This window comes from Lipophrys pholis (genome assembly GCF_963383615.2).
Source record: "Lipophrys pholis genome assembly, chromosome: 14".
Classification (NCBI taxonomy): domain Eukaryota; kingdom Metazoa; phylum Chordata; class Actinopteri; order Blenniiformes; family Blenniidae; genus Lipophrys; species Lipophrys pholis.
In genome coordinates this window covers 14364928-14391074 of record NC_137633.1, presented here as the reverse complement: position 1 = coordinate 14391074, position 26147 = coordinate 14364928, and the positions used below count along the sequence as shown (strand labels likewise).

At 44.4% G+C, this 26147-nt stretch overlaps 2 protein-coding genes across 2 annotated transcripts in view; both read left to right on the top strand.

Annotated features, from left to right (window-relative positions):
• The window catches only part of spred1 (sprouty related EVH1 domain containing 1), a 33036-nt gene extending 16691 nt beyond the window's left edge, over window positions 1–16345 (top strand). The window contains exons 3-6 of the mRNA XM_080480542.1: window positions 3834–4002; window positions 8246–8292; window positions 14763–14918; window positions 15036–16345. Of these exons, the coding sequence (XP_080336668.1) occupies window positions 3834–4002; window positions 8246–8292; window positions 14763–14918; window positions 15036–15722 (1059 nt within the window). The 3' untranslated portion in view covers window positions 15723–16345. The remainder of the gene's footprint in view (window positions 1–3833; window positions 4003–8245; window positions 8293–14762; window positions 14919–15035) is intronic.
• Window positions 16346–22004: 5659 nt separating this feature from the next.
• Window positions 22005–25946, top strand: fam98b (family with sequence similarity 98 member B). Its single transcript, XM_080479500.1, has 8 exons — window positions 22005–22192; window positions 22310–22458; window positions 23268–23396; window positions 23483–23661; window positions 24087–24167; window positions 24250–24366; window positions 24454–24621; window positions 24717–25946. The coding sequence occupies exons 1-8, from the start codon at window positions 22155–22157 to the stop codon at window positions 25032–25034; spliced, it is 1179 nt and encodes a 392-aa protein (XP_080335626.1). The 5' UTR covers window positions 22005–22154; the 3' UTR covers window positions 25035–25946.
• The last annotated feature ends 201 nt before the right edge of the window (window positions 25947–26147 follow it).

Sequence of the window (26147 nt, the reverse complement as noted above, 5' to 3'; positions counted from 1 at the left end):
TTGAAAACCTTACAAGTTGATCATCCACATGGAAACTCTAAAGTCGTGAACTGTGTTTAGTATCTGTCTTCTCCAGCAAAGTAACAAAGAGGCTCCCAAAGATCAGGCCTTTGGCTGTAATCTGTAGGGCTTTTGGGTTAGTTGCTGCAAAGCTCATGACCTTCTAGTCATCCACTCAGTCTGTGCTGGAGATGTAAAACAGATCCAGTAGATGAACTGGGATAATCCTGCATCTGTGCTAATGAGAGTGTAAATCTATTTGTGTGTCACATGCCAGAGAAAAGAAGAGGCCACCACGATGCACCGAATCCGGTGGTCCTAACAATTTGGCATTAACAGGGCGTTTAAATCACTTAAAAAGAAAATATATAAAAAAAAAAAAACGTCTTTGACTGGAATAGATTTTATGTGTGTTTAGTGTTTATGGTATGTTTGTGTTTTATGCGTTGCTATCCAAGCATGTGTGTGGCACAGGAAAGGGTGTGACGGGAACGCTTTTCTCTTCAGACAAGGGTATAGTCGAGGTTCAGAGACCTCGGCGACTGTTGTGGGATGCGGTAAAACACCCTTATCACTGTCAGAGTCCCGAGCCACCACAACAAACACCCAGCCATACGCGGGTCTGTCGGGATGCCACCCAGTGCCAAGGGTGTTGGTGTCAACCAGAGTGCTACCGACAGTCTTGAGGACACCAGAAGAAAAGGCAGAGTGATGAGTCCAAGGGAACAACGGCAACAAACAAAACCACATAAGAATATGTTTGCCATAGTGGGGGGAAAAAGAAAAAAAAACAACACTGGGCAATACTGATGTATGTTACCACTCTTTTTAAAACAGTAACTTCAATGTTTTGATTCCAGAGGTAAATGAAAGACCATAATTATGTTGTATGAATGATGTTAAAAACCCCAAAAAAAGGCCCAAGAAAGAGCTTTTGGTTGGAGTTGCTTCTGAAACACAGTAAATGAAAGTACTCTACCTTGTTTTAGACCGATCCTCTATCCCACGTCATCCAACTTAATGATGTGATTCCAGCTAACTATGGGGGAAGGCTCCCAGGTCACCCCAGGGCAAAGTAATCCCACGCGCTCACGTTTCCACCTCCACACAATTTTGGAGTAATTCACCTCAATACAATAACAATATGATTTAAAAGGGAAAAAAAAAAGATTGCAATGAATAAGAACATTTGATGACTGAGATTGAATAGAAACATCACTTGTACTGTCAGCCTATAAAGCATTTTCAAGTGGTTAATTGGACAAGTTTTGTGAGTGAATCACAATAGCTATAAAAGCACAGCCCACAGAAATAGAACAAAACCATTGATGTACAGGGATACCATGCAAACTCCACACAGAAGGGCTCCTAAGCCGGGCTTCAAACCGGGGAAACTTCTTGCTGTGAGGCAAGAGTGTGAACCACTGCACCACTATGTGATCCTGTTTATGATACGCATTTCGAAAAAAAATGATATTTTTGAAACGCGTATTTGTTTTCTGCGTCTCCGCGTCTCCCATCGTTGGCCGAAACGTGAGGTAGACGGAGGAGGCATAGCGACGCAGTCACTTGAAATCCAAAACGTTTGGGATCGGTAAGACAGAGGAATTGGCGAATGTGTAGCATGTAGTCAAAGAGCAGGAAATGGAGGTGGAGCCAGATAGATGGGAGACGGAAGAAGAGAGGTGGAGGGGATCTGTCTATAAGCGCAGTGATGCGGCACAGAGTGTGCTGGTGATGACTCAGCTGGCTCTCCATATAGCTACCAATCACTCTCCTTCTTGCCCCCCCTCCCTCCCTCCCTCCCTCCTCACTCTCCCACTCTCTCTTTCTCTTTCCCGTTCACTCTCACTCTTGTTCTCTGACTCTTGTAAGCGTACAGATCTAATTGGTTGATGATTACTTACCATACTGGTGCTCGGATGATGACAAATCTCTGGCTAACATTTCTCCCGCAGCACCTTGCTTCCTCAGCCTGCGACTCCCTGTGATGGACACAGCAGCGACTGTGTCGTAGTCGGCGTTTGCTTAGAATAGCTTGGCCTTGTTGCACGAGCTTATTGGATATTGTTAGTTTTTGCTGTTGACCTTGTCATTGATTGTTTTGACTTATTCTCAAGCCCAGAAATGTGGGTTATCGGCTTAAAGTCTCGGATGGAAGAGGCAGGACAGCAATCAGTTTGCTCCTATTAATGCTTTCAATCCCAGTATTGAATTATTAATACATACACACATTTAAACTGTAGTTTTCGAGTCCACCAAACATTGTAGGCTGAGACTGTCGAAAAGCTGTTGATTTCATGCATTTGCATTACAACATATTAGGAAAGCCTCAAGATTGTGATTAAGTTTGTTGCGGCTTCTTGTGTACATGTAAACACAATCTTTTGTCTCCTCTGCTCTGTGCACGTCTCACCTCCATCCGTCTTTGTCCCTCTCCTCCTTCCACATCCCCCGCCTCTGTTCCCTTTCTGTCTGTTTTTCTGTCCGTGTGGCTCCTCCTCCTCCTCTTTTTGTGGAATGTGGTGTTGAATATCATCCTTCTCATGCAACTGTGATACTTCCTCCTCTGTCGGCCGCGCCGCACGCTCACCTTACCTGCTCCGGCTCCATTAAGTCTCGCCTCCACAATCACCCCCAGCGGCACAGTGGACCCTCGCCCCCCTTCCCTCCCTCCCTCCCTTTTTTTTTTTTTTTTTGCCACCCTATCGTCTCACATCCCTCTCTCTTTCTCTCCTCTTCCCTCTCTGGGTAAACATGTGTACTCAACCGTTGCCCCTCCTTTTTTTTGTTTTGTTTGAAGGCATGTATGCAGTAGTGACGTTAGGATAGATAGTGTGGGTTATGTTGCAGTGCACTTGCACTAAGTGTAACAAGTATCTCACGCAGACAGAATGAAACGTAGACCTCTGCGCGCCCTCACTGACACACTCGTATCGAATATCGACGAAAACTCGTACGGTTGCCACATATCAGAATCTTAAAGCGAGCATGTTGACTGTTGTCCATATCCGGTGGTGGAGAACGATCCCATCTGCTTCCAGCTATTGGGTTTTGGTCTGTGACCGTGACCCCCCCACCCCACCCCACCCCACCCCACCCCACCCCCCAACAAGGCATTTGCATCAACAAGATACACAGTGTAGCGCCTGGATCATTGAGCTTTTCATCACACCGGCACTCACACGCAGACGACCGTGCACACGCTCACACACTCACACTCCAATAAGCCAACTCTCGTGCACGTCAGGAAAAACCTCAAAGACTGTAATGGCCGTCTCTCATTTCATTTAATCTGCCTAGAGGAAGGCCGGGAGGCGGCCCACTAGCCCTGATTAATAATAGGCTTTGGAAACACCGGCACTCTCTGCCATAGACTTGGGCTTCCTGGCTCCGAAACACCTCGACCCCCCCTCCCCCCCACACACTCTCACCCTCCTGCCACCGCTGCGCTTCAACTTTAAAATCATCTGTAACGAAAACCCCATCATTTAGAATGTGTTTTACAAATTATCCCCAAAACTTTGAGAAATTATTGGTTTTAGGGTGCTCATTTTTTTCCCCCTTCTATTTTAAAAACTCGAGTTACTATATATACAGTATCATTCCACTTGCAAAACTCTTCTTTCGAGCTCTCCTGCCCTCTTTTTTCCCCTGACTCACGTTGTGTTGGGATGATTGAATGCGACACATTAAACGGCTTAGGGAGTCGGATGGAGGATTTACATGTGTGTTCCCCCAGTAAATGTTATACGCACTTCAATAAACCTCACAATGGAACGTCAGCGTGCAGTTTAATTATTTAACTCTTGAACTGTCGCATGTGTCGTCAGGTGGTCCTGGAATGCATTCTTCAGAAAGACGTCGTATACAACAAGGTCAACCCCATCTTCCACCACTGGAGGATCAATGACAAGAAGTTTGGCCTGACGTTCCAGAGTCCCGCCGACGCCCGCGCCTTTGACCGGGGCATTCGCCGGGCTATTGAGGACATCAACCAAGGTGGGGATTTTTTTTGTGTCTTTTTTGCATTGCCGTGGTGTCTGACTGCGCAGGTTCTCACAGAGTTTAAGGGAGGTCAAACAAAATGTCAAAGTCGGTAGCAGCTCAGACTTTAACTTGAACATCAATCAACCAGCATTGTCTATTTTCTTATCAAACCCATCTGAGCAGCCCCCAGCATTCGTTGACTACCCTCAGCCCGTCCTTCGCTCTCCTCCTTTCAACTACAAATGCTCTATATTCAGTGTGTTCATAGCTTTTCAATACAAGTCAAAGCCATGTGGGTGTACGTGTACGAAAGTGACATGCATTCTGTAGGCGGGCACCCACACACCGTTTTTCTGCAAGTTTATCTCTGGCTTGTAATGGTTGACCTGGCGTCTGTTCTAGGAGAGATGAGTAGCGTTGATTACCATTGATGACTCCCCTTCATCACCACTTTTACCTGCTCACTCACCCAAGCATGACCTCTCTTGTGTTATCTTATCAGTTCCAGCTACCCGGATAAGCTTGGCACTTCCTGTAGAGACTGGCAGTGTGACGCTGCACCCAGACGGTGGGTGATACGGGACAGGATAGGATATTTAGGAAAGAGAGGGGCAAGAGGAGACGCTTACTGAAAAGCTGGCAACCTGAGATTGGGGCTAAACTTTAGTCGGAGGAAACATGACCAGGCTCAGCTTTTGTGTCTTCCTCTCTTGGCAACTAAGCTTTGGGACTGGCTAGACGAGTCTAAAAAAAAAAAAAGAAGAGGCCGTGTTTGTTCTGGCTGTGTACAGTGTCACAGTTATTCTGTTAGCTAAACAGCATATTACTTTGTGTAGAGTTGAGTCTCTTAGTTGAGTTGGCAGCTTTGGGTCTCAATAAGCATTATTTTCCTGTACAGTGCCAGAGGTTGCAAAGTCATCCAATTAGTAGGAGAAATGCCAACTCAGCAATCTGCTATCCAGCCCCATATTGCACAAGAGGCTAGCTGGCTGGCTGGCTGGGTGGCTCGGGAGCTATAATCTCCTTTACTCTCTAGACCTAGGAACCCTGGGGAGCATAGAGGAGGCGCAGCAGAACATATCGTAAAGGCTTATCACCGCTGGGCATCAGTTCCCTCTTGCCCGCAAGCGTTTATCTGAGATTTGTACTTCCTGGGCACAAGTCCACACAGAGTGTGTGTAAAAGTTAATCATAGACAATTGTACAAGTAACATAATGCCCAGAAAATATAATGGATTGTTATAAACAGAACATTATGGTGTATTAAAAGTGAGTGGGGGGGATTCAACAATCATTTAAGGATAAATGTTTTAGGCAAAAAATACCCCAACAAAATACTACCAGTTTTCCCTTCATGCTTCACATACTGAATGAGGGACTAAGCTGCACAAATAACAGCACAAATTGTTAAATACGCCGGTTTGGGACGCCTGTCACATTGACGCTATTTCTATAATCTTGTACTCATTACTTGAAAAACCAAAATATATATATATATATATATATATATATAGCATGACACAGAGAGTCACTGCTCTGTGCAAAAATTAAAGCTTCACCACTACGAGCGTCATTCCAGTGTAACAAAAGAAGACATTAAGGCTGCACATGTGCTTTAGTGCCACATCAAAGTCAGGAGAAACTCATTGCTCAACACATTGGGTGGTGAGGAGGGTACATCCCAGAACACAGACAGGAAAATAATTCACAGATATATTTGGTATTCCAACGTCGCCAGTAAACCTAATAAGCGTGTTTTTGGGTTGTTGGGCGAAGCCAAGAAAGCTTGGGGGAAACCTGCACAGGGAGAACATAGAAATTCTTCAGCAGTACCCTGACCCAGATGACGGCCTGGGTGATCTTGTTTTATGTTGTGTCTGTCCTTATTAAAAACAGTCTACTCATTTGTTTTAGTATATTGTGCTCTCTCAAGTCCATCCATTCTGTCAGGCTCTCGACCAAATTATGTAATTCACTATATGTGACAGTCCTGGGAACAAAACAGCCAGAAATGATGTGGACTTGCCACAGAAAGGCAGTAAAACCCCTCCTGATGTCGTCCTTTGGAGATGTCACCTTGAACTGGGAGGTCATGTTGCACATGTGCAGCATTATGTCTAATACTTGATATTTTAATCAATAAAAGAATTGCTGATAACGGTTGATATTTGCTGCCCTGGTACACTAAATGCATTGTTTTGGAAAGAAGGTTAAAAATCTCATGACATCGTGTAGATATTGTGCAGTTTGGTCCTTACGCTGAACGCTTTGACTCTTTATATTGAATATCAGCTGTCGCAGGTGATGGTAGAGTCCCTACTGCCTGTGCCTCCCTCCCTTCCTTCTTTCTCTCACTCCTGCTGTCCTCACCTCCCTCTTGTTCTCTCTCTCTCTCTCTCGTTCTCTCTCGCTCTCCTGGCATTTTCTGTATTCTGCCAGTGTTGTGTAATGCCTCTCCTCAGCACAGGCAGGCGAGTCCTTCTGTATTCCTGTTGCATCGTTCTGCCGCCGCCACTGCTGCTGGACTGCTGTGTGAATGTGTGTGGGGAGAGAAGAGGCAGAGAGAGAATATGTTTTTGCCCGTGTGTATGTGAGCGCACGTGTGTGTATCAGTCTTGCAGTCCTCTGTTGCCATGGCAACGCCGGGCACATGGCTCAGGCAGCTTCGTGGCCCAGCTCTGCCAGAGTCGTGCTGCAGGAGCCCTCTTTTTCTCAGTAGTGGCGAAATGTACACACACACACACAGACAGACACACACCTTTAGTAAATGTGATTCAGAGACAGACTGACTGACTGATGGACACACAGTGTCTAACACAAGCCCAGTAAATTCTTCTGTCGTCTCAGTGACGAAGATGACATTGCCATGTATCTCGGCATTCTCTCGTTGAACGCAGACAGGAAACCTGCTTCCTCGGTGCTTCTAATGAGACCTCAGCGATCCTAATTCAGTGAACCAAATTATAAAAACTACCTCATGATACACCAGGTACAAACAGTTTGCATCTCATCACAGTGGCCATAGTTTAAGTCCTGTTTTTTTTGTGGGGTTTTTTTAAGCTTTTTTCCTTTAAATCCAAAGACTATATGTTTGAAACAAATGGAAGTAATACCTGCTTTAAAAGCCAATTTAGTATCACAAATCATAATGTCAGTGACCCACTCAACATATGTAGCATATCAACATGACTACAACACTTTGTTTTGTTCATGTTTTTTTGATAATGCAACTGATGACAGTCCTACTTTGATTTTCAGGAAAATATACAAGAGTAGTGCAGCCAAACTACTGCCGTCTAACTTTTTGCCGACTTTGTTGAGCTGTTGAGTCATCTGTATTTTGGAGAAAATTGAAACACTACCTAAAAATATCCACCAGGTTGTGGCTTGAATCTCTCTAAAAAAAAATAAAATAAAAGCAGCCCGTTTAACATTTGCAACTAAATTTAGAGCAAACACTATTTAAAAAAGTCCTATTCAAAATGCTGCTCTGACTCACGATAACCACCTATTCTGACTATAGTCAGTGCTTTAAATTTGAAAATAATTCCGATTCAGAATACATGACCAAATGTGTCCAAATCTTGAAAAGCAAACACTTAACAAAAGAAATAACAGAAATCAAGTACAGGAAATATGAATGATGTAAAAGTATGGCAATGACGTATACATTTAAAAACATTTTTTTTTAACATTTTAGCCGAGGCTGATTTTACGTGATTCTCGGGATGGATATTCAATTGACTTCTGTGTGCCTCACCAACACAAGGCAACTTTCATTTCCCCATTAGGTGATGGGCTGCAAACAGCAGAAGTCTTGACCTATCCTATAAACCCTGATTGATCATAAAAATTGAAGAAAAAATTATTTTAGAAAAAAGATATTTCGATAAAATAGATAATCTATATTTGACTATACACGTCTCACACACACAGACAGACATCTAATTGATATGCCTTTAAAAAGGGGTAGGAAGAAGTCAACTTACCTAATCCTTCCCTTCTCTATTTTGCAAATTGTAACAATGGTTGCAAATGTAAATATCCCAATAAGTAGATGAACGGATTTCTATTGGCTTTCAACATCTAGTGGCACATTTCCAAACACAAGTTTTTGCATGCGTTTGTTGATCATCTTTATTATTGCAATAATAATTGGGCTATGCTTTGTAATTTACAGAGTACATTTTCATTTCTTGGACAGCGTGCATGGCATAAATATGTCAATCCCCTAATCTTCCTGCCTTTCTTTCAGGTTGTCGGCCGTTTGGGGAGGGGGATTCTCCAGAGGACGGGCTACCGGTGAGTGAGCTCAAAACCCAGAAGTGTCTGAACAGATTTTTGTACGAGGTGAAAGTGTGTTTTGCGTCTGCAGCAGTGTGTTTGCAAGACTTAGAGAAGGGCCTGTTTTGTTTAAACAGAAGGCAGGTCGGGGCTCGAACCCGGGCCACATGTTTGAGGCCTGATGTGTCCCAGCCAGGTGATGACACCTGCCTTTGTTGTTCCACGGTTGTTCTCATCGATTTACAGGCGGTAAAGCCATGCCAATCAGACGCTCTGTGGTGAAGCTGGGTGCTGGCCAGCAAATGTGACGGAGCAAAGCATAGTTGTCTCTCAGAATCCAACTTGTTGGCTTGTCAGTCTCGTTAGGATTGATGATGATAGAATATTGCCCCAGGAGCTGGCTGTTAACAGGCAATTTCAAACGCTTTGTGATTTTGATGTTCAGTGACCTGAAGGAACATACTTTGTGGGAGTTTTCAAAACAACACCAGTTGTCTAAGTTACCTTCCTGTTTTGTTTTTTTTTGCCAAGGTGTTGAGCACGGAGATATTTGGTCGACTTGCCTCGGATCTTCTGTGCATTCAGGCTGTCTCAGTTGCTTCCGTCTCACCAAGTAACCTCAAACGGTCTCGGTAATGCTGATATCAGCTGTGTGTGGGGTGCACGCCATCTGTTGCAGGATTCAGTGTACTTCTTGTCCCAGAAGATAGGTCTTCACTGCTCATTTGGCTACATGCTATAAAATAAACGTGAGACCTTTTATGATATCTCCCGAAAGGTATTACAGTAATATGTTTCACTATATTGTACATTACCAACGATCAACTATAACTTTAGGATAGCTTAAGTGTACTGAATAACACTAATTATCTGTTGGTCATGCATTCTTTAGTGGATGGGAAGCAATTGGCAGAAATTGAACACGTCTTCAAAGTTGAAGTGTTAAGAGCCGGGAAAAAAAAAAAAATGTGTGAGGAGTTGAATCATTATGGTTAGACAACTCGGTCAGACTCTCTTCAAAACTGTAACATTTGTAGGGTAGAGCAGTCGATGGCTTATTGATGCATGTCCAGGGCAAATGCTGACTGGTGCAGTGTGATCCAACAGGCCAGTTACATAAAACACTTCGGACGTTACTGGGGATTCTGATAGAAAAGGGTTGGAATACATAGAACAGTTGAAGGTGTATTATTTTCTCTTGCATGACGTTGATGACCTGGTGACCAAGCATTTCTACTTGGTGAACACAAAGCTGGCACGGTGTGATTCTTTGGATCACCTACCTAAGCATTGTTGCATGACACAAATTCATGAAAACTCTTCTCCCTTCAGAGGGATGATGCTTCCTGCCACTAAGCGAAAATATTTTAGGAGCGGCGTGAGTAGAACAACCAAGTTTGAGAATTTGACTTTTGCAAGAGGGACAGATTTTGACATTGTTAGTATGCTTTTGAAAAAAACCGTCCCGATGCATGGAGGGCCTACCTCTCGACTCGCACAATTAAAAGTATCTCATGACAACATTTTTGTGTTGCAGCATGCCTTGAGAGCTCTAGTAAAGTCAAGACTCCAGAGGTCAGGGCTGTTTTGGCAACAAAGGTGGTCCTACACCACGTCAGGCAGGTGGTCAGTCAGGGATCAGGATGATCTGCGTGGACAGACCATCGCTCTTGTCAGACCGTTGTCACTGCGGTTGAGCTGCATGGTGTCTCACACCCTGTGTGATGTGAACCAGAAGAGGGACCGAGGAGGTCGAGCTGCGTTCCTGTTCCTGTGGCGAAGTTCCTCTTTAAGGAATCAGCCCGAACATACAGGAAATCCAATGGCACCACTGTTGCTAGGCAGTGGGAGAGGTGGGGGTGTATGTAGCCAGAGAGGGGTTAGAAGGGGGTGTTCATAAGTTTCAGTGAGCCACCGAGGGTGTCACCATGGTGATTTGGCATCCGAATGTTGCGGTCGGAGACCTGGGCTCCAGAGAAAGAGAAGTGAACCAGAGGCGCGAGAGCTGCGACTAGAGAACCAGCAAATACCAACACCCTAAAAATGTGTGACATCAAGTGTGTTGCTTAATGCCTCATCATCAAGTCCAACCACTGTTTGTACAGACCAGGATTGGATTAAAAACCATACTCAAATTGTGCTCCGGCGTTTGTTATTGTCGGGCCTTCTTACGAGCAGCAGATTTGTGTAGAATAGCTGTGACATTGCGAATAAAACAAATGCCAGTGTCTCATCTGTATGGGAGGTCACCATCAAGCTTTGTTTAGTTCTTTGATTAGACTCAGACGTCTTTGGACATTAAAACTTACTGGAATTCATGACAGCCTTGCATTCTTAAGTGTGTGTGCGTGTATTAAAGGCTGTCCTCTCCACCCACATCCTGCCCGCTGAGGCTGAGCACCCACATGTATGCCCTTCACAAGCTCGCCACAGTCTTCCTCTCACTCAGAAACACACACACAAAGCACATGCAACATGTTTTACCCATAAAGAAAAGTGGTTGCACAACACCCTCCTCAGCTGGGATGACCCCCTGCCAGAAATTATGTCCCTCCACCACCAGTCCTTCCGCTTGTAGACCCCCCCCCCCCCCCAAATGCTTCAGAAAAACATCCGCATCTAATTTAGCACTGGCAGGAAGTTTTCCTTATCAGTTTTGTACACACAGCTTTTGTGGGTCAGTTGACTTTTACAGCCTCGCTCACAGAGCAGGAATTCTCCGACTGGTTTGGTTTGGTTTGGTTTGGTTTGGTTTGGTCGCTCTCTCTAAAGCGCCTCAAAGCCATGGAAGAAGTGATTCAGAGGAATAGTTTAGAGAAATGAACCTATTTTATGCTAAACATTCTACTCGCTGTGACTTACAGACAGAAAGTGGAAATGATCCGCTCGTCTCAGCCTTTACAATAAGACAGGATGCCTCATTTCCCGAAGCGTCAAAATGATCCTTTTGATGGACGCACGTCATTGGTAAAAGTTGCCAGGGTGCAGAGAGGAGCAGCACTGGAGCTTTGTAAAACACATTTATGTGTATTATACTGGAAAGTGTCAGAGCTACAACACACATCTAAACTTCCTCGAGCCACTGGTGTGACCATCTGAAGAGAAACGACAGTACATAGTTCAAAAGGGCTGTGCTGGTGTTTTCTCTTTAAAGTGTTGTATACACAAGTTTTTGTTTTCTGTGCTATAAACCAATCAGAGTGCCATTTTCATTCCCCCAGCACTTTTGGATATTACTTTCAAGTGTTACAATTGGAAAGCTGTCGAAAAGCCCACTAAGTAACAAACCGTCGCTCTTCAGCAGCTCACCTGTGCGGAGTATAGTAGAGGTACAACTTGTGATATCGGTCGTTATTTATATTGGTCAAGTAATGACGTCGTCGTGCATACCTGTCACACTCTGGAGATGTGCGTCTATAGATCCAGCTGTCGTCTGACGTTGCAGGTATTTAATCAACTCGGGAGGCACGTTTCCTGAAAACAAACTACAAAGACGGCTGCAGCTGCCGGCAGTATATTTGTGTAACAAGGAGAGTGTATGTGAATGCTGTGAGTCATGCATCTGTGGCCCATAATTCCCTCCACCTTCAAAACTAACATGAAAACTTCACTTCAGACCTGGTTTCAGTTATTGAGTGAAGAAACAGCTTCCCCTTTCCTTTATGATATTAACGTGGCACCAATTTGCCAGATGACACACAACTTGAAGAACAGCACAGTCACTGGCACTGATCGGTGCAACCGCTTCATTAGCTGTTTGAATAGCTTGTGTGCCGGACGTTACAGTGACAACTGCATTTAGTTAATGCTCATAGTTTTTGAAAGTTGACATGGGCACTTTCCCCCCCCTTCCTTCCTTTTTCTCCGGTCGTTTCTTCAAGGCAGCGCGAGTCAAAGTGTGTCAAATGAGGTTTTAGCACGAGGCCAGACCCCAGTCTTCCCCGTCTTGAACCCCTGTGCCTTTTAGGGCGGAAGTGCATGGATCCCTGATGTTGGTGTGGAGCCAGGTTGCCCCTGGCTCCCTCCACCCACCCCCCCCCCTCCCTCTCTCTTTCTCTCCCTCTCTCTTTCTCTCCCTCTCTCTTCCTCTCTCTCTGTCTCTCTGTCTCTCTGTCTCTGTCTCTCTGTCTCTCTGTCTCTCTGTCTCTGTCTCTGTCTCTCTCTCTCTCTCTCTCTCTCTCTCTCTCTCTCTCTCTCTCTCTCTCTCTCTCTCTCTCTCTCTCTCTCTCTCTCTCTCTCTCTCTCTCTCTCTCTCTCTCTCTCTCTCTCTCTCTCCTCTCTCTCTCTCTCTCTCTCTCTCTCTCTCTCTCTCTCTCCTCTCTCTCTCTCTCTCTCTCTCTCTCTCTCTCTCTCTCTCTCTCTCTCTCTCTCTCTCTCTCCCTCTCTCTCCCTCTCTCACCAAGCCACATCTCTAGGGTCAGATCAGCTCCAGATTGGCCCCCACGCATGCCTTTGAATGGTGGGGCTTAGGCAAGCGCTTTAAAAGGAAGCCCAAGTCTGTTTCCCATTTCGCCCCCCCCCCCACCTCCCCACCCCATGCTCCTTTCTCTCTTTCTCTCACATACACACACAGCTGTCATCTGGCTTTTTAAGTTCCGTGCTGCATTTCTCCAGCTGGAGCTGGTTTATGACATTCCCTCGGCAGACTCTTTGGCCTCTCGCTCTCTCTCCGGTTCTCCCCTTCTTTCTCGTTCTCTCTTTCTCTCTCTCACACACACACACACACACACACACACACACACACACACACACACACGATCTCATTTTTTTCCTGCTCTGTTCTTTCTCTGCTCCTCACATTCCCCCTGCAGTCGCTGTGGATGTGTGTTACACTACTCGGTGTGTTTAGAGGCAAATAATTCTCTCGCACACACACACACACACACACACACACACACACACACACACACACACACACACACACACACACACACACAGACCATGTGTTAGCAGTCTGGGGGGTGGGGGCAGGCAGGCAAGTGGAGGAGAGGGAGGGGGGAGAAAGGGGGGGGAGAAGTCAAAGGAAGCATCTCTTAGCAACCACAGGACAGTAATTACTGTAGCAGCAGCTGGGAGCAAACCAGATTTCCGCTGTGCGTTAAAGCACTGGCGTGGGCTACTTTACACACGGCACTGACTAACCAGAGCCAGCAGCCTCCTCCACACACTGAGAAGAGAGACAGAGAGAAGGAGAAAGGGTGGGAGAAGGAGAAGAGAGGAGGACTAACCCTGCCTTGATGAGGTCGGGATGTGTGTGGGAAAAGAGGGACAGCTAGCCAGTGTGTACAAGGCTTGAATATGCTTGGATCGAAGTTGTGTGAAGATGCCTCGGCATGTGTTCATATACACATTTCTGATTCTTTTTTTCCTTCTTCTTCTTCTGTGATTGATATAAAGTAAGAAAAGACAAAGGATTTTTTTGGGGGGGGAAACATTTATAGACACCAATTAAGTTTTTAGTTACAGGCGAGTCTTTAAATAGTCGATGGGATTAAACCAACAGTAGTTCTGTGTACGTTCATTTCTTTTGCTTGTACAAGCCTCAGTGTGACATGCAAACACACTGGAAGTGGTGAAGAGTGTTGCAGTGAAATGATGCAGCTCAAAATATCACAAGGCTCTTAATGTAATAACTGACTATCCTCCTCCATCTCCCATCACCTCTGCGTGCATGAATCATAAAACTGCCATTGCGTTTGATTTCCTCGCCATGAAGACGGGAGTTCTTACACCGCTTTTAATTGGATTTTCATTTTACTTCCGCAGATTCTCAGACAAACTACTTTCCACGAAATCTGTCACGGGATGTTATTTATAGACGTCTCACTCTTTGTCAACAGCAAGAACTTACAATTGTAGGAGTATTTGACCTCTCGCTTGCCATCACTTTGCACAGTTTCCACCTTTATTTATTTCTTTTGTGGACGTTTAAGAGCTTCTCTTTCTAGGCCCGCATTTGTAGATTTTTGCTTCAGTAAAAATGTTTGTGGCAACACATGCAAAGCTGATGGGAACTCTGAGTTCTTAACAGAAGGGCCTTGAGTCATCGCCACACAGCACAGTCATTTGGCCAAATCGTGGGTGCAGGGTGCCCCCTGGTGGTTAAACTGAAACACACACGCAGCCTACACACCTCGAGTCAAAGCATGTTTGCAGTCTAGAATGCTGAATTGATTGTGATGCAGAATGCAAGAGTGACAAATGCTTAACTTTGCAGCTCTTGTGTGTTCTTGTTGTTTATCTCTTATTTTGTTTTGTGTATTTTTACTGTATAAACTACACTGTGACTATTGCTAAAGCCCAGACTACTGACTTTAAAATGGGATTGAGTACCAGCAGTTTCCACATAGTTAATACACTTAAAATCATAACTTTTCCATTGTTGCTCTTTTCCGGTGACCTTTATTCAGGGTATTTTTGTTGCTATTTTTTCTTTTTAGCAATGAGACCTACTCTGCATACTTATGTGTCGTCGTGTGTGTTTCCAGGTGTGTGACGAGCCTCCTTCTATCTGCACTCCAATGAAAGAGCCCTTCTCCCCTCTGAACAATGTCGTGTCCACCGAGCCGTTCAGGGGCTACTACGTCCGCGCCCAGCCCTTCGACGAGTTCCCTTCGAGTAACCGCCGCTACCTGCCTCCACAGGTTTGCCTCTCCTCTTTCCCACCACACGCACTCGGTTTCATGTGTGGCGTTCTGTCACACAGCGAGGTTTCTGTGCTCAAGAATGCAGCTAATTCTCAAATCTTTCCTCCCCCAAAGTCGACTCGTCGCGTCAGTTTTCGCATGGACGAAGAGGAGATCGTTCGCATCAACCCACGCAAAGACGTACTCATCCGCGGCTACGAGGACTACCGCCACCCGGTCATGTGGAAACAAGAAGCCGAGCGCGAGGACCTGGACTTCCCCACCGCCTTTCACAAACTGGACAGTAAGAAGTGCGAGTACTTGTTTCCCGACGGCCCCGGCGGGGATTCCCACTCCGGCCCTGGCATGGGCCTCGGCACAGGCATGGGGCTCGGCCTGGGCAAGGACACGGCCATCAAGACTCAGCCTTCGCCCCTGCTCAAGTCCCAGAAGGGCCGGCGGCGGCGAGAGGACGGCGAGCGATCGCGCTGCATCTACTGCCGGGAGATGTTCAACCACGAAGACAACTGGCGGGGGCAGTGCCAGGACGCCCCCGATCCCATCAAGCAGTGCATCTACAAAGTCAGCTGCATGCTGTGTGCCGAGAGCATGCTGTACCACTGCATGTCTGACTCGGAGGGGGACTTCTCGGACCCCTGCTCGTGTGACACGTCCGATGAGCAGTTCTGCCTGCGCTGGCTGGCCCTGGTGGCGCTCTCCTTCATCGCGCCCTGCATGTGCTGCTACCTGCCGCTGCGCGCCTGCCAGCACTGTGGCGAGGCCTGCCGCTGCTGTGGGGGCAAGCACAAGGCCGCGGGGTGACCCGACGCCGGACCCTTGGGACACCCTCAAAGCTAGCTAACAAAGGAAGTGGATAAAAGCGGAAAATTAAAAGCCGGCATCCTTTTTTCATTCCCCTCTCAGACGGGGCGATATGTTCTTGATCCCCAGCTCTGAGGGCTTTTGGAGATTTCAGTTTGTGTTTGTCGCCGACAAGCAGCAGTGGAGGACAAACCATAATGCTTTGTGGGGGCTCCGAGCACCAAGCTAAGTTCAGGAGCTTAATCTGAGGTGAAGACATGGAGGAGACGTCACGATTAACAGACTTGGAGATGTTACTACACACACACACACACACACACACACACACACACACACACACACACACACACACACACACACACACACACACACACACACACACACACACACACACACACACACACACACACACACACACACACACACACACACACACACACACACACACACACACATACATACACACCTTCTCTCACATCCTCATTCATACATTGGTGAAGCCAGGCCACAAATATCCGAACTCCAGTACAAGTAATGTGCATCTTTATGAAGGAATTTTGTCTTTTGTACAGAGAGCGACAACTTGATGACAAAAAGAAAACACAAGGTATTCTGCGTTGAGGAAAAAAAAAAAAAAAAACCAACCTACTTGCTATTTGAGTCTGCTAAAAGGGATATATTCTTGTTTTTAGTTTTTTTTTTTTTTTTTTTTTTTTTTTCTGTGAATCTGCAGTTGGGTAACAGTGGCCTTTCCTTCAATGGCTTAAGCATCTGCGGACAATGTAATTTACTAGACAGAGAAAAGTGCACTGGAATTGGTTTCTTCCCCCGGGGTTTCTTCAATTGTTTTGGTATATTAACCACCATGTTCAGTGTAATTTTAACCTGTGAGAGACGTCGCTGTGGTGGATGCACGGCCAACTTGACCCGTTTTTTGTTTTGCATCAAATGTTTCCAAGAAAGGCGAAAAGGGGACGGGCGTGTTTTGGAAGGTACGGCTCTCGGCACAGCTTCTGACATTCATGGCAAAAATGAACTCGTCTGTTTGAGGTGAATCAGACCGTTTGATTGCATTCCATAACAAAGGGATTGGCTGATTCCACGATCACAAGGGAAAAACGAATGGCGACCAGTTCGCCACGGCGAGTTCCCCCAAAAACAGATCGCCACCTCAAGAAATGTGCATATTCAAACCTCTCCAAACTATTTAAATTGAAAACCACACATAAGTTGTTTTTATTCCATTTCCTTTGGTGAATCCCTTTTTTTTTTCTTCTCCTTTTTGTTTTGTTGTTTTCGGTCCAGTTATTTACTGCTGTCGTGAAATTGGTGGTTTTGTTTCTTCATTGTTCTTTTCCTGCTCATTTGTATAATTATAGTTTTGAATCAAAGGTTGAAATGTTGCTCAACCAGCAAGTTTTCTTTCAGTTAGGTAAAGGGGTTCCACTGCTATTTGGTTACACGATGAGGCACTTAAATTAGGTTGTTCTTTCATTGGGGGAAGCCCTGAGAATTCTGTAGATAAATTGAACTAATTTAACATCCGGTTTTATGACGCGGAGGGGGAAAAGCCCCCGTTTAAAGCACTGCTCTCCAAGCTTTGGTTGCAGCACCCTCTCCAAAATCCCTTGTTTGTCCCCCCCCCCCCCCCGAATCAGTCGTTTCTTCAGTTTTTTTTGTTTTTGTTTTTGTTTGTTTGTTTGTTTGTTTTTTTCCTTCCCTGCACATGCTGTGTTATTATCACGTTTTTTCCCCTCAGTCCAGTCCATGTCTTCATTTAACAGGCCCTGGGTGAATGAATGAAAGCATCGTTTTGGTAATGCTGAGTATTTTAGCTTTTAAAAAAACAAAAACATACAGATGTTATGTGTGTGTGCTTGAGTGTGTGTGTGTGTGTGTGTGTGCGTATGTGTGCACAGGTGGTGTCACGTCGGGTAACCTCGCCACTGACTACATGATTAAAAAAGGGTCTGGACTGCTAACAGTGTGAACCAGCGTCCTGTTTATCGGCTTCAAACTGATAAAAGTCCAATGAAAAGTACTTTTTTTTTTTTCGTTTTGCCGAGCAGGATGGCGATCGACGACGCTCTTTGAAACGTTTAGGTTTCTGTGTTTAATGTGAAGTGTTAACATAGTTCTGGGTTTCCGTGTGGGACTCATTCCTGTCGATCACGCCCAACGTCTTCTAAATCGGACGAGTCTGTGGAAAAGCAGAAGAAATTTCACCCCGCGTATCAAGGCTAAGCCTTATTCCATTAACTCTGCGAAGCTTTTTTTCCCCCCTTCACAGTGAAGTGGAAGCATATCTGACGGCGACCTGTCGTCGTCCCGGACCGGGTGAGGTCACACGGTGTGGCCGAGTGGATAGTCCCACACACATCACCTGTAAAACACGGCAACGTTTCATTCCCCGGTCTGTGCGAAGCGAAAGTTTAGCTTCACATTCAGCACACTGCCGTTGCTTCGAAATCTCTCCGAGCGTCGCTTTTTGGAGCGCCACCTCCCACCCGGGTAAAAAAAAAAAAAGCAGAAAGTTTGAAAATTGAACCTCCACCGACTGAAACTCCTCGATCCACAAAGTCTGGCTGCAATAACCCAAACGCTCCCAAACCGAAGGCGTCGACTCGTTTCCAATTAGTGCTAACTGTAACACACCTCCATTTCTTTTTTTTTTTTTTAAATAGCAGATTTGGTTCAACATCCAAATGCTGTCGCTAACAGATATGCATCTTTTGTCACTTCCTGTTTAAAGAAAAAGAAAAAAAATTACAAAAAAACCCCCCAACAAAGTGGTACAGGAAAAAGCAGTTATTTTCCTAATCCACCCCGACCGATCCTCCCTTTACTTTCTATGCAAACTTTCTAACACGTGGGAAACACATTGACCTCTCTGCAGGCTGAGTCAGTGACGAGACGGGACACTTTAACGCCCCCCCCCCCCCCCTCCCACCCCCCCCCCAAAAAACTCCAAACACCTGTAAATACCTAACACTATATTTAAGTACTGATAATAATCCCAGTTTGTTTTGTTTTTTGTTTTGTCTTTGAGATTTTAAAGATAGAGTTGTATTTATCGTCGCTGTCAGCATATACTGTAGCTTCAAATGACAGCATTTTGTACATAAGTCACCTTTTAGTATTATTTCACATTGAAAAGTAGAGGGCGTTTGATGGAAATGACTATTGAGCTTCTAATAGAGTTTCTCTCTAGTTTTGTACGGTAGAAGGGGAGGATAGTGCTAACACGGTACAGTAGTGGCAGTCCACTTGTTTCTAAAGTTTGATATATATAAATATATATATATATAAATATATACATACATATAAAGCTGCTAGATACAATCACTAATTTTATTGTGTTGAAAGAGAAAATCAGCTATGAACGACTGTTAAATCCTAATTCTCCAACAGCATATATACGATGATGGTCAGTTTTTAAATGTTTGATTGCTCTGCGTGATGAAGTGTGTGTGTGTGTGTGTGTGTGTGTGAGCGCGTGTGTGTGTGTGCGCGTGTGTGTGCGTGTGTGTGTGTGTGTGTGTGTGTGCGGGGTTGGGGTGTAACCAAATGTTTTGGTTGGTTGTCATAATCTCCCTTTGTAATCGGATTGCCCTGCATTATTGCGAGCTGAACCAAGGTTTGACGAGCCTGATTAAAACTTGCTGGCTGAGAAGCAAAAATGTAGGACGTGCATTTATACAAAGTGTAGAGAATGCTGAAAATAACACTTCTCATTCTGCATTAACCAGCACAGTGCAACTTCCTGTCATGTACTGTATTATATATGCAACATGTGTCTGTCTGCTTTAATATATATATCTATTTTTTTTGACCTGCATTATACAAGACTTCAGTTTTAACCACTTTGCTGCTAGTCTTTTATCCTCTTTCGGTCTTTGGAAAATTGTGCATATCTTTGGGAATGCATACAAGTGTACATTCTTGACATTGTGTAGATTTAAAAAGAAAAAGAAAAAAAGCAGAAAAAAAAGCTATATAAACCAGTTTCTCTTCAGTGTATTGTTTTAAAAGAAAGAAAAAAAAAAAAGGTTACTTTTCACAGCAGTTGAGTGGTTATGTTTCAATTCTCCGATGCTTTGGTGCACTGATGATACTATATGTACGCTTTTTTTTTTTCATCTTACAGCGCTTGATGTAACATTTATGTGATTAGTTCTAAATAGTGGAAGACATTTGTGTTTTGAAACTTGCAGTATAAATGGTACTACTCTTAACTATTCTGTAAAACACTGCCTGTTTTCTTTCTTTCACCCTCTTTGTGCATATTTCTTTTCCTGTCCATCTTCTTTTTTTTTTTTTCTTTTTTTCTTTTCCCCTCTTAAGTTTCTTAGTGCCATCGGCTTTCACATCCTGACAACCTCAAAAAAGTGCCTCACGTCCATCCTAGTTTCCATCTTACGACTTAACATCTCTCGTTCTGGTTTTATTGGTTTCTACACATCTAGGTATTTCTTACCATTGTTCGAGAATACCAAGTATCTGGTGTAAAATTTCTAGTACCGATAACTCATGTCATAGTTGTATTTTCTTTATACAGATGTAGCTTGTTACTTTTCATAAATATATAATGTAAATATGCATACATATGTTTGTAACTGTTTTTATGTTACATCATACACTTGTAATTTGACATATCAAATAACATTATCATAATAAAATGGTGAGTTTTAAATCTTTTGTGGACAATTCATTGTGTTTCATGGAACACTCATAAAATAAAACAGCTTGTCGGTTCCCTGTAAATGGTTTTGTGAAATGTGCACGGTCAAATCGTCAGTTCCCAAGATTTAGGAGAAATTTCAAGTCTGGGTTTTGGATCGAGCTGGAAAATAGAAGAATGAACATGCAAACCCGACACAGAAGAGCCAGCCCTGATTGGAATCCTCAACGACCTCGGTGTGACGCAAGAGTGCCAATCATCAACCTTTTTAATTTATTTTTGACCATCCGGTAAGTATTACTAATATTGAATAAGACGGCAAACACCTTGTCGCCTCAGGATCCTAATTTAATGAAGAATTTAGTCACAAAGTGAATGATTGTCTATCTCTTCACCATTCCTACACATCTAACTTAATTTAGAGACATGGAATGTATTTCTTCTATCTATCTATATCTATATATTTATATATATATATATGTATAAGTGACCATGATTTTAATGTCTCTTACTAATAGTCAATTCAATCGGTCATTTCAAGGCACTTTTACAAGGAAAACACCAACGATTCCACATGAGCAACAGAAAAAACAACCCCCTCCCCTTTCAACAGGAAGAATCCTGCAGAATCAGACTCGTTCTTTAGTTCAGAGGGTGGAAAGAGAAAAGGATGTACTTTTAGAAAGCCTCCACTAAGCCATAGTGATGGTGATTTGTTTTGTTTTTAATGACCCTCACAATGATCAAAGTTGCTCATCCTTTGCGTGTGTGTTGCCGTTTACATTATTTATCCACAAATTAGGCGCATTGCAAAAGCTTCACTTTAATAGTTTAAAAAAATCTTTAGAAATATGCAAATATGGTGTCCAGTGAAAGGAAAACTCAATATTCAGGGATATGTTCATCAATTACAACATATTATACTGTCCAGAAGTGAATTTTTTACTGATTAAGCATTGAAATTTGTTTAAAAACAGTACTTGCAAGTGAATATAGCTTTTAATATAGCATACCATGTTTGTAATACTTTTCTTATTGAATAGGGTGAGTGCATATCAAACATTGCCTTAAATGTATCAAAGTTAGGGTATTTTGGACATACATATACCTGGACATAAAAAAAACAAAACGACAACAAAAAAACCCATTTCATGTAAAATTTTACTTCAGCCATTATGTAATATTCTACTAAGCATTAAAAAAAATGTCAAGTTTATTTGAAGTCCTACTTTTCTTTTTTTATTACAAATGTGTTAATTTTTACTTAAACCCATTATATTTATTGTGCATATTTCAGGGACAAGAACAATTTGCATGTGATCTCTAATATAGCCGCCTTATATATCAAAAATATAATTTAGTGGTAATTTTTTTTCGGCAGCTTTGTTATCTTCTCCAGCGAAAGTTGGGCACCTGATGGAGGACATCTAAGGAGATCAGCGCCTGTTGCCATGGAGACGCTCCCTACTTGACCTACCTAGTGAGCGTCGCTATGAGGTAACACTTATCATGCCAGCGATGCCAACTCGTTCCGCAAACGAAGGTCCGCTCTAGAGAAGCGTGGAACCAAAATCATAGCGGTTGCAGTTTCCACCCGGTTCACTTACGCGACCGGAACAACGTAACGGCATGCTAGCGCCGAGTTAAATGAATGAACGCTAAATCCCAAAAATGCTGACAGAGTCCAGCTCTTAACTTGATTGTGTTTTTCAAGCTGCTAAAGATACTTTATAAATCTCACGGATTCAGTTATGGAGAGTGACATTTTAGACAGCTTGGAGCAGCTCGGGTGAGCTAATCGCCGTTAGCATGTTGAGCGAGCAGTTGTGTTTACCACTGTGTGTTTACACTCTGTTTTATATTATTCTCCTTTCCCCCCCACGTTCTTTCGGGTGGTGATCCGCAGATATGACGGCCCTCTGCTGGAGGAGAAGTCGCTGCTCGGAGCCGCAGAAGTCGGCCTGTCCTCTCCGGAGTACGTGGAACTGTGCAGGTGGCTGGCGTCCAGGTTACAAGCGCTGTGCAGCCTGGAGGAGAGCATCACCTCTGATCCAGGTGAAGCAGGAAGAGTTTGATCAAAATAACATAAAGACATCCTAATAGTTCTGTCGAATATTTACTCCCAGTGGCTGCTCATCCATTTTAGCATTGAATATATCTATTTTTTTATAAAAAAAATTTGCTTTGCATGACTTGATAATCCTCGCATCTCTGTTTATCATTTATTTGCCATCGTCTAGAGATATGCAATAATTGTAATCACCAGAGCCACGATGCCCCCTGCCAAAAAACATGGATAGATCGCTTTATTGTCATTCATACATACACACCATAGGCGCATACAACAATGAAATTGTACTGCAAAAGGCTGAATTTAGTCATTTAGAAGTGTCTAAAAAACAATAAAAGGTACTGCACAATGCTGCAAACATTCCATCCATCCACCCTGGACAGGTTGTCAGTCCATCATAACAGACAACCGCACACACTAACCTTCACACCAAGAGGCAATTCAGGGCCACTGATTAACTCCACATGCATGTTTTTGGACTGTGTGAGGAAACCCACGCGAATATAGGGAGAACATACAAACAAAGGCGAGAGCGACGCTGTAGTTCATGTTGCATTTCAGCAATGGACGATTCAAAGATTATTGAACATTACGCACTTGCATTGAAGAAAACTAGACGGGCGATATGGTATGAAGTGATGATGGCTAACGTAGCATTGGAGCTTTCTTTTGTTTAGGAGTTGCTGTGAACAAAGTGATTGTGAGGATTTCACTGTGCGGCTCTTTGAGTTTGCGTGTTTCCATTAAAGGTTGATTGTCCGTAAAGTTCTCCTTCCTCTCTCACTCCCGGCAGATGACATGGACAGTCTTCAGGTGGAGATGAGCGGCTTGATGAAGGAGCTGCACTGCCCCTACGAAGAGGCGGTTTCAGGGATTCTTAAAGGCGGCGCGCGAAGCACGAAGGATCATCTCAAGTTCCTATGTGAGCGACCAGCCGCCGCCGCGGCGCTGCCGTCGTCCTACAAACGCCCCGTTTTGTGACACGGCAACTTGTTTTCTTCTCTGAAGTGTTCCTCAGCTCCGAGCTTCAGGCGGCTCAGATGGCGAAGAGCAAACAAGTCTCGGCCCGGCAACAAGACAAGAGTGCACTGTATCAGGAGCTCGGAGTGATCTGCGAGACTCTGGAGCTGCCGGAGCTCGGAGGAGGAGGAGATGCTGCGGGGGTTTTATCTCAGGTCCAAAACAAGGTGAAGCTTCTTCCTTTAAAAATGTTAACAGTAAATACGTTTTCAATCCAGGGTGGAACCTGAAGAAGGATCATTAGAGTAATATATTAAATGGAAGCAGGTAAATCAAGCTCCCCGCAGTGTCAAAGCACGCTGAGGGAACTAAATCCTTTTCCCATAATGCAAATAAATGACCACAAGTATCATGTAATTTAGTGGATGAAACATTTTCAACTGGGAGGAGAGCCGCCTCAGCTTTCTATGTTGCTCTTCACCGTAAAGGAGCATCTCAAAACGCTGAATACGACGGTGTTCAGTCCAATCCAGCAGCTTCTGGGAGTCAACGTGCTGCACACACACTAAAGAACAAAACAGAATAAGCAGCTCACACAAATATCGTAAAGGTGTTAAAAGCCCGTGAGTTAACAGTTTGATTCTTTGCACAGGTTGAAAAACAACTTGGGCGTCTTCCTGGCGGCTGTGTTGGAAGCCCCGTGCTGAAAGCGCCTCTCAGTGGCGACCAGTGGGTATGTAGCTCCGCCTCTTCCTGCGTGCGCTCGGCACGATGGTCTCTGCGCCGTTGACACGAGCTTCTTCGACTCCCTGCAGGAGAAACTGCACAGCATCAACGCAGCCCTGTCGTCGGAGTACGAGTGCCGGCGCAGGATGTTGATCAAGAGGCTGGACGTCACCGTTCAGTCGTTCGGCTGGTCCGACAGAGCCAAGGCAAGTCGTCCTCCCCCTACGGGCCAGACTGTGGCGGTGCAATCGCATCGTACTTCAGCCGGGTCATGTTCGGCGTTTGTTGTTTAGGTGAAGGTGGACAGTATGGCCAAGGTCTACCAGCCGAGGAGACACTCCCTGAGGCCGCAGCCCTCGGTGGGCGTGGCCGAGCTGCTGGCCGCCAGAGAGGACATCTGCAATGTGGTGAAGACGAGCAGCGGCTCCAGCAGAGAGAAGACTGTGTGCGCCGTCAACAAGGTGGAACAAGAAACAAGTGACTCCGTCCCCCCGTTTAGAATCCATGGCCCCAAACTGATAAATGATACTGTCCGTTCTTCTAACCACCTGCACAGATCCTGATGGGAAGAGTGCCGGACCGAGGAGGACGGCCCTCAGAGATACAAGCTCCGCCTCCTGAGATGCCGCCATGGCAGAAACGACAGGATGGTGGAGGAGGCTGGGGAGGACGTGGAGGAGGACGAGGAGGAGGAAGAGGAGGAGGTGGAGGGGGCTGGGGAGGAGGAGGAAGAGGAGGAGGAGGCTGGGGAGGAGGAGGAGGCGGCGGTGGTGGAGGAGGAGGAGGAGGAGGAGGAGGATGGCACCAAGGAGGACACAGCAGACATGGAGATTACGGAGGACACGGAGGAAAGAGGGGACGGTACCAGTATTAGCTCCAACTGCATGTGGTGTTGTTTTTTTTTTAAACTTCTGTGTTTTTTCCACAAGACCTCAAGTTTCATGTGAAAGGAGTAAACAATTTTTTTTTTATCCGACGGGCAGTGAAAACTCTTCCTCAAGCTTCTACTTTAATCTGTGTTTTGCTTCACCTCGGCAGCGTCGAATTTTTAAGTCTCCGCAGTGTCGATACGACGAGTCTCTCATAGGAATGAATTGAAGAGCGATCACATCGTACTGACTGCAGGCGCACTGACTGCAGGCGCCGGAGAAGAAAGAACCGGGCTTTATCCGTCACCTTTGAACTAAAGGAGCTGGAAATCATTCAAACTAAATTAAAAACACAATAAGGCTGAAGGACTACCAGATTGCATGCTTAGATGTGCTTTTGAACACTGAAACTGAGGTGTTCAAAAAAAAAAAAGTTTGCTAAAGTATTAAAAGGAGCCCAGAAATAGGTTTTAACATGTTTGATATGTTTTGAAATCGATGCATCCGTCTGTTATGTCTCTTTATCTAGGTTAGTTTAGGAATGCTGCACAGGCTGGACTCAAAGATGTGATCTGAACCGGTAACAGGAGGCATGAAGTTTGGCCTGATACACAGAAGATCAGCCGCCAAATCACACTAATGCCGCACAAATTGTGTGTTTGTAATGCGTCTTTATTTCATGAGGAAATATAACAAAGCAAAACCTCTAGAAATATCAGTTTGGTGTCTCATTTTAGGTTTTATCATGGTGATTTCATCATACTATCACATTAAACCTTTTTTTTTTTAAATAGGAAACCTTCCTGAATTGTACCATGAAGACAAGATACATTTTTTTAAAGGAGAATGTTCCATATGCTTCTGTTCTTTTGAATATTATGTTCTCTTTTCTGGGAAAAAATAAAATACCTACCACTAAAACAATCCTTTTTTCTTTGCACCCTCCTACAGTTTGCCTTTATTAACAACTGTGGACCCTTTTCATGTTTGTTTAGACCCTCACCCACTTCATTCGATGCATCTTGCAAGTGTCAAATATTAAAAATTCCTCAGGGGTTTTTGGTCCCTTTTGACCATTCAATGTAAAAACTTAAGATAATTGTAAGGACTTTTTCCTA

Excerpts from the sequence above, each read along its gene's own strand:
- fam98b (XM_080479500.1), top strand. The coding sequence starts at position 22,155 with ATGGAGAGTGACATTTTAGACAGCTTGGAGCAGCTCGG. Across the intron at positions 24,168-24,249 it reads CTCTCAGTGGCGACCAGTGG|GAGAAACTGCACAGCATCAA; the intron begins GTATGTAGCTCC and ends GACTCCCTGCAG. Across the intron at positions 24,367-24,453 it reads GCTGGTCCGACAGAGCCAAG|GTGAAGGTGGACAGTATGGC; the intron begins GCAAGTCGTCCT and ends TTTGTTGTTTAG.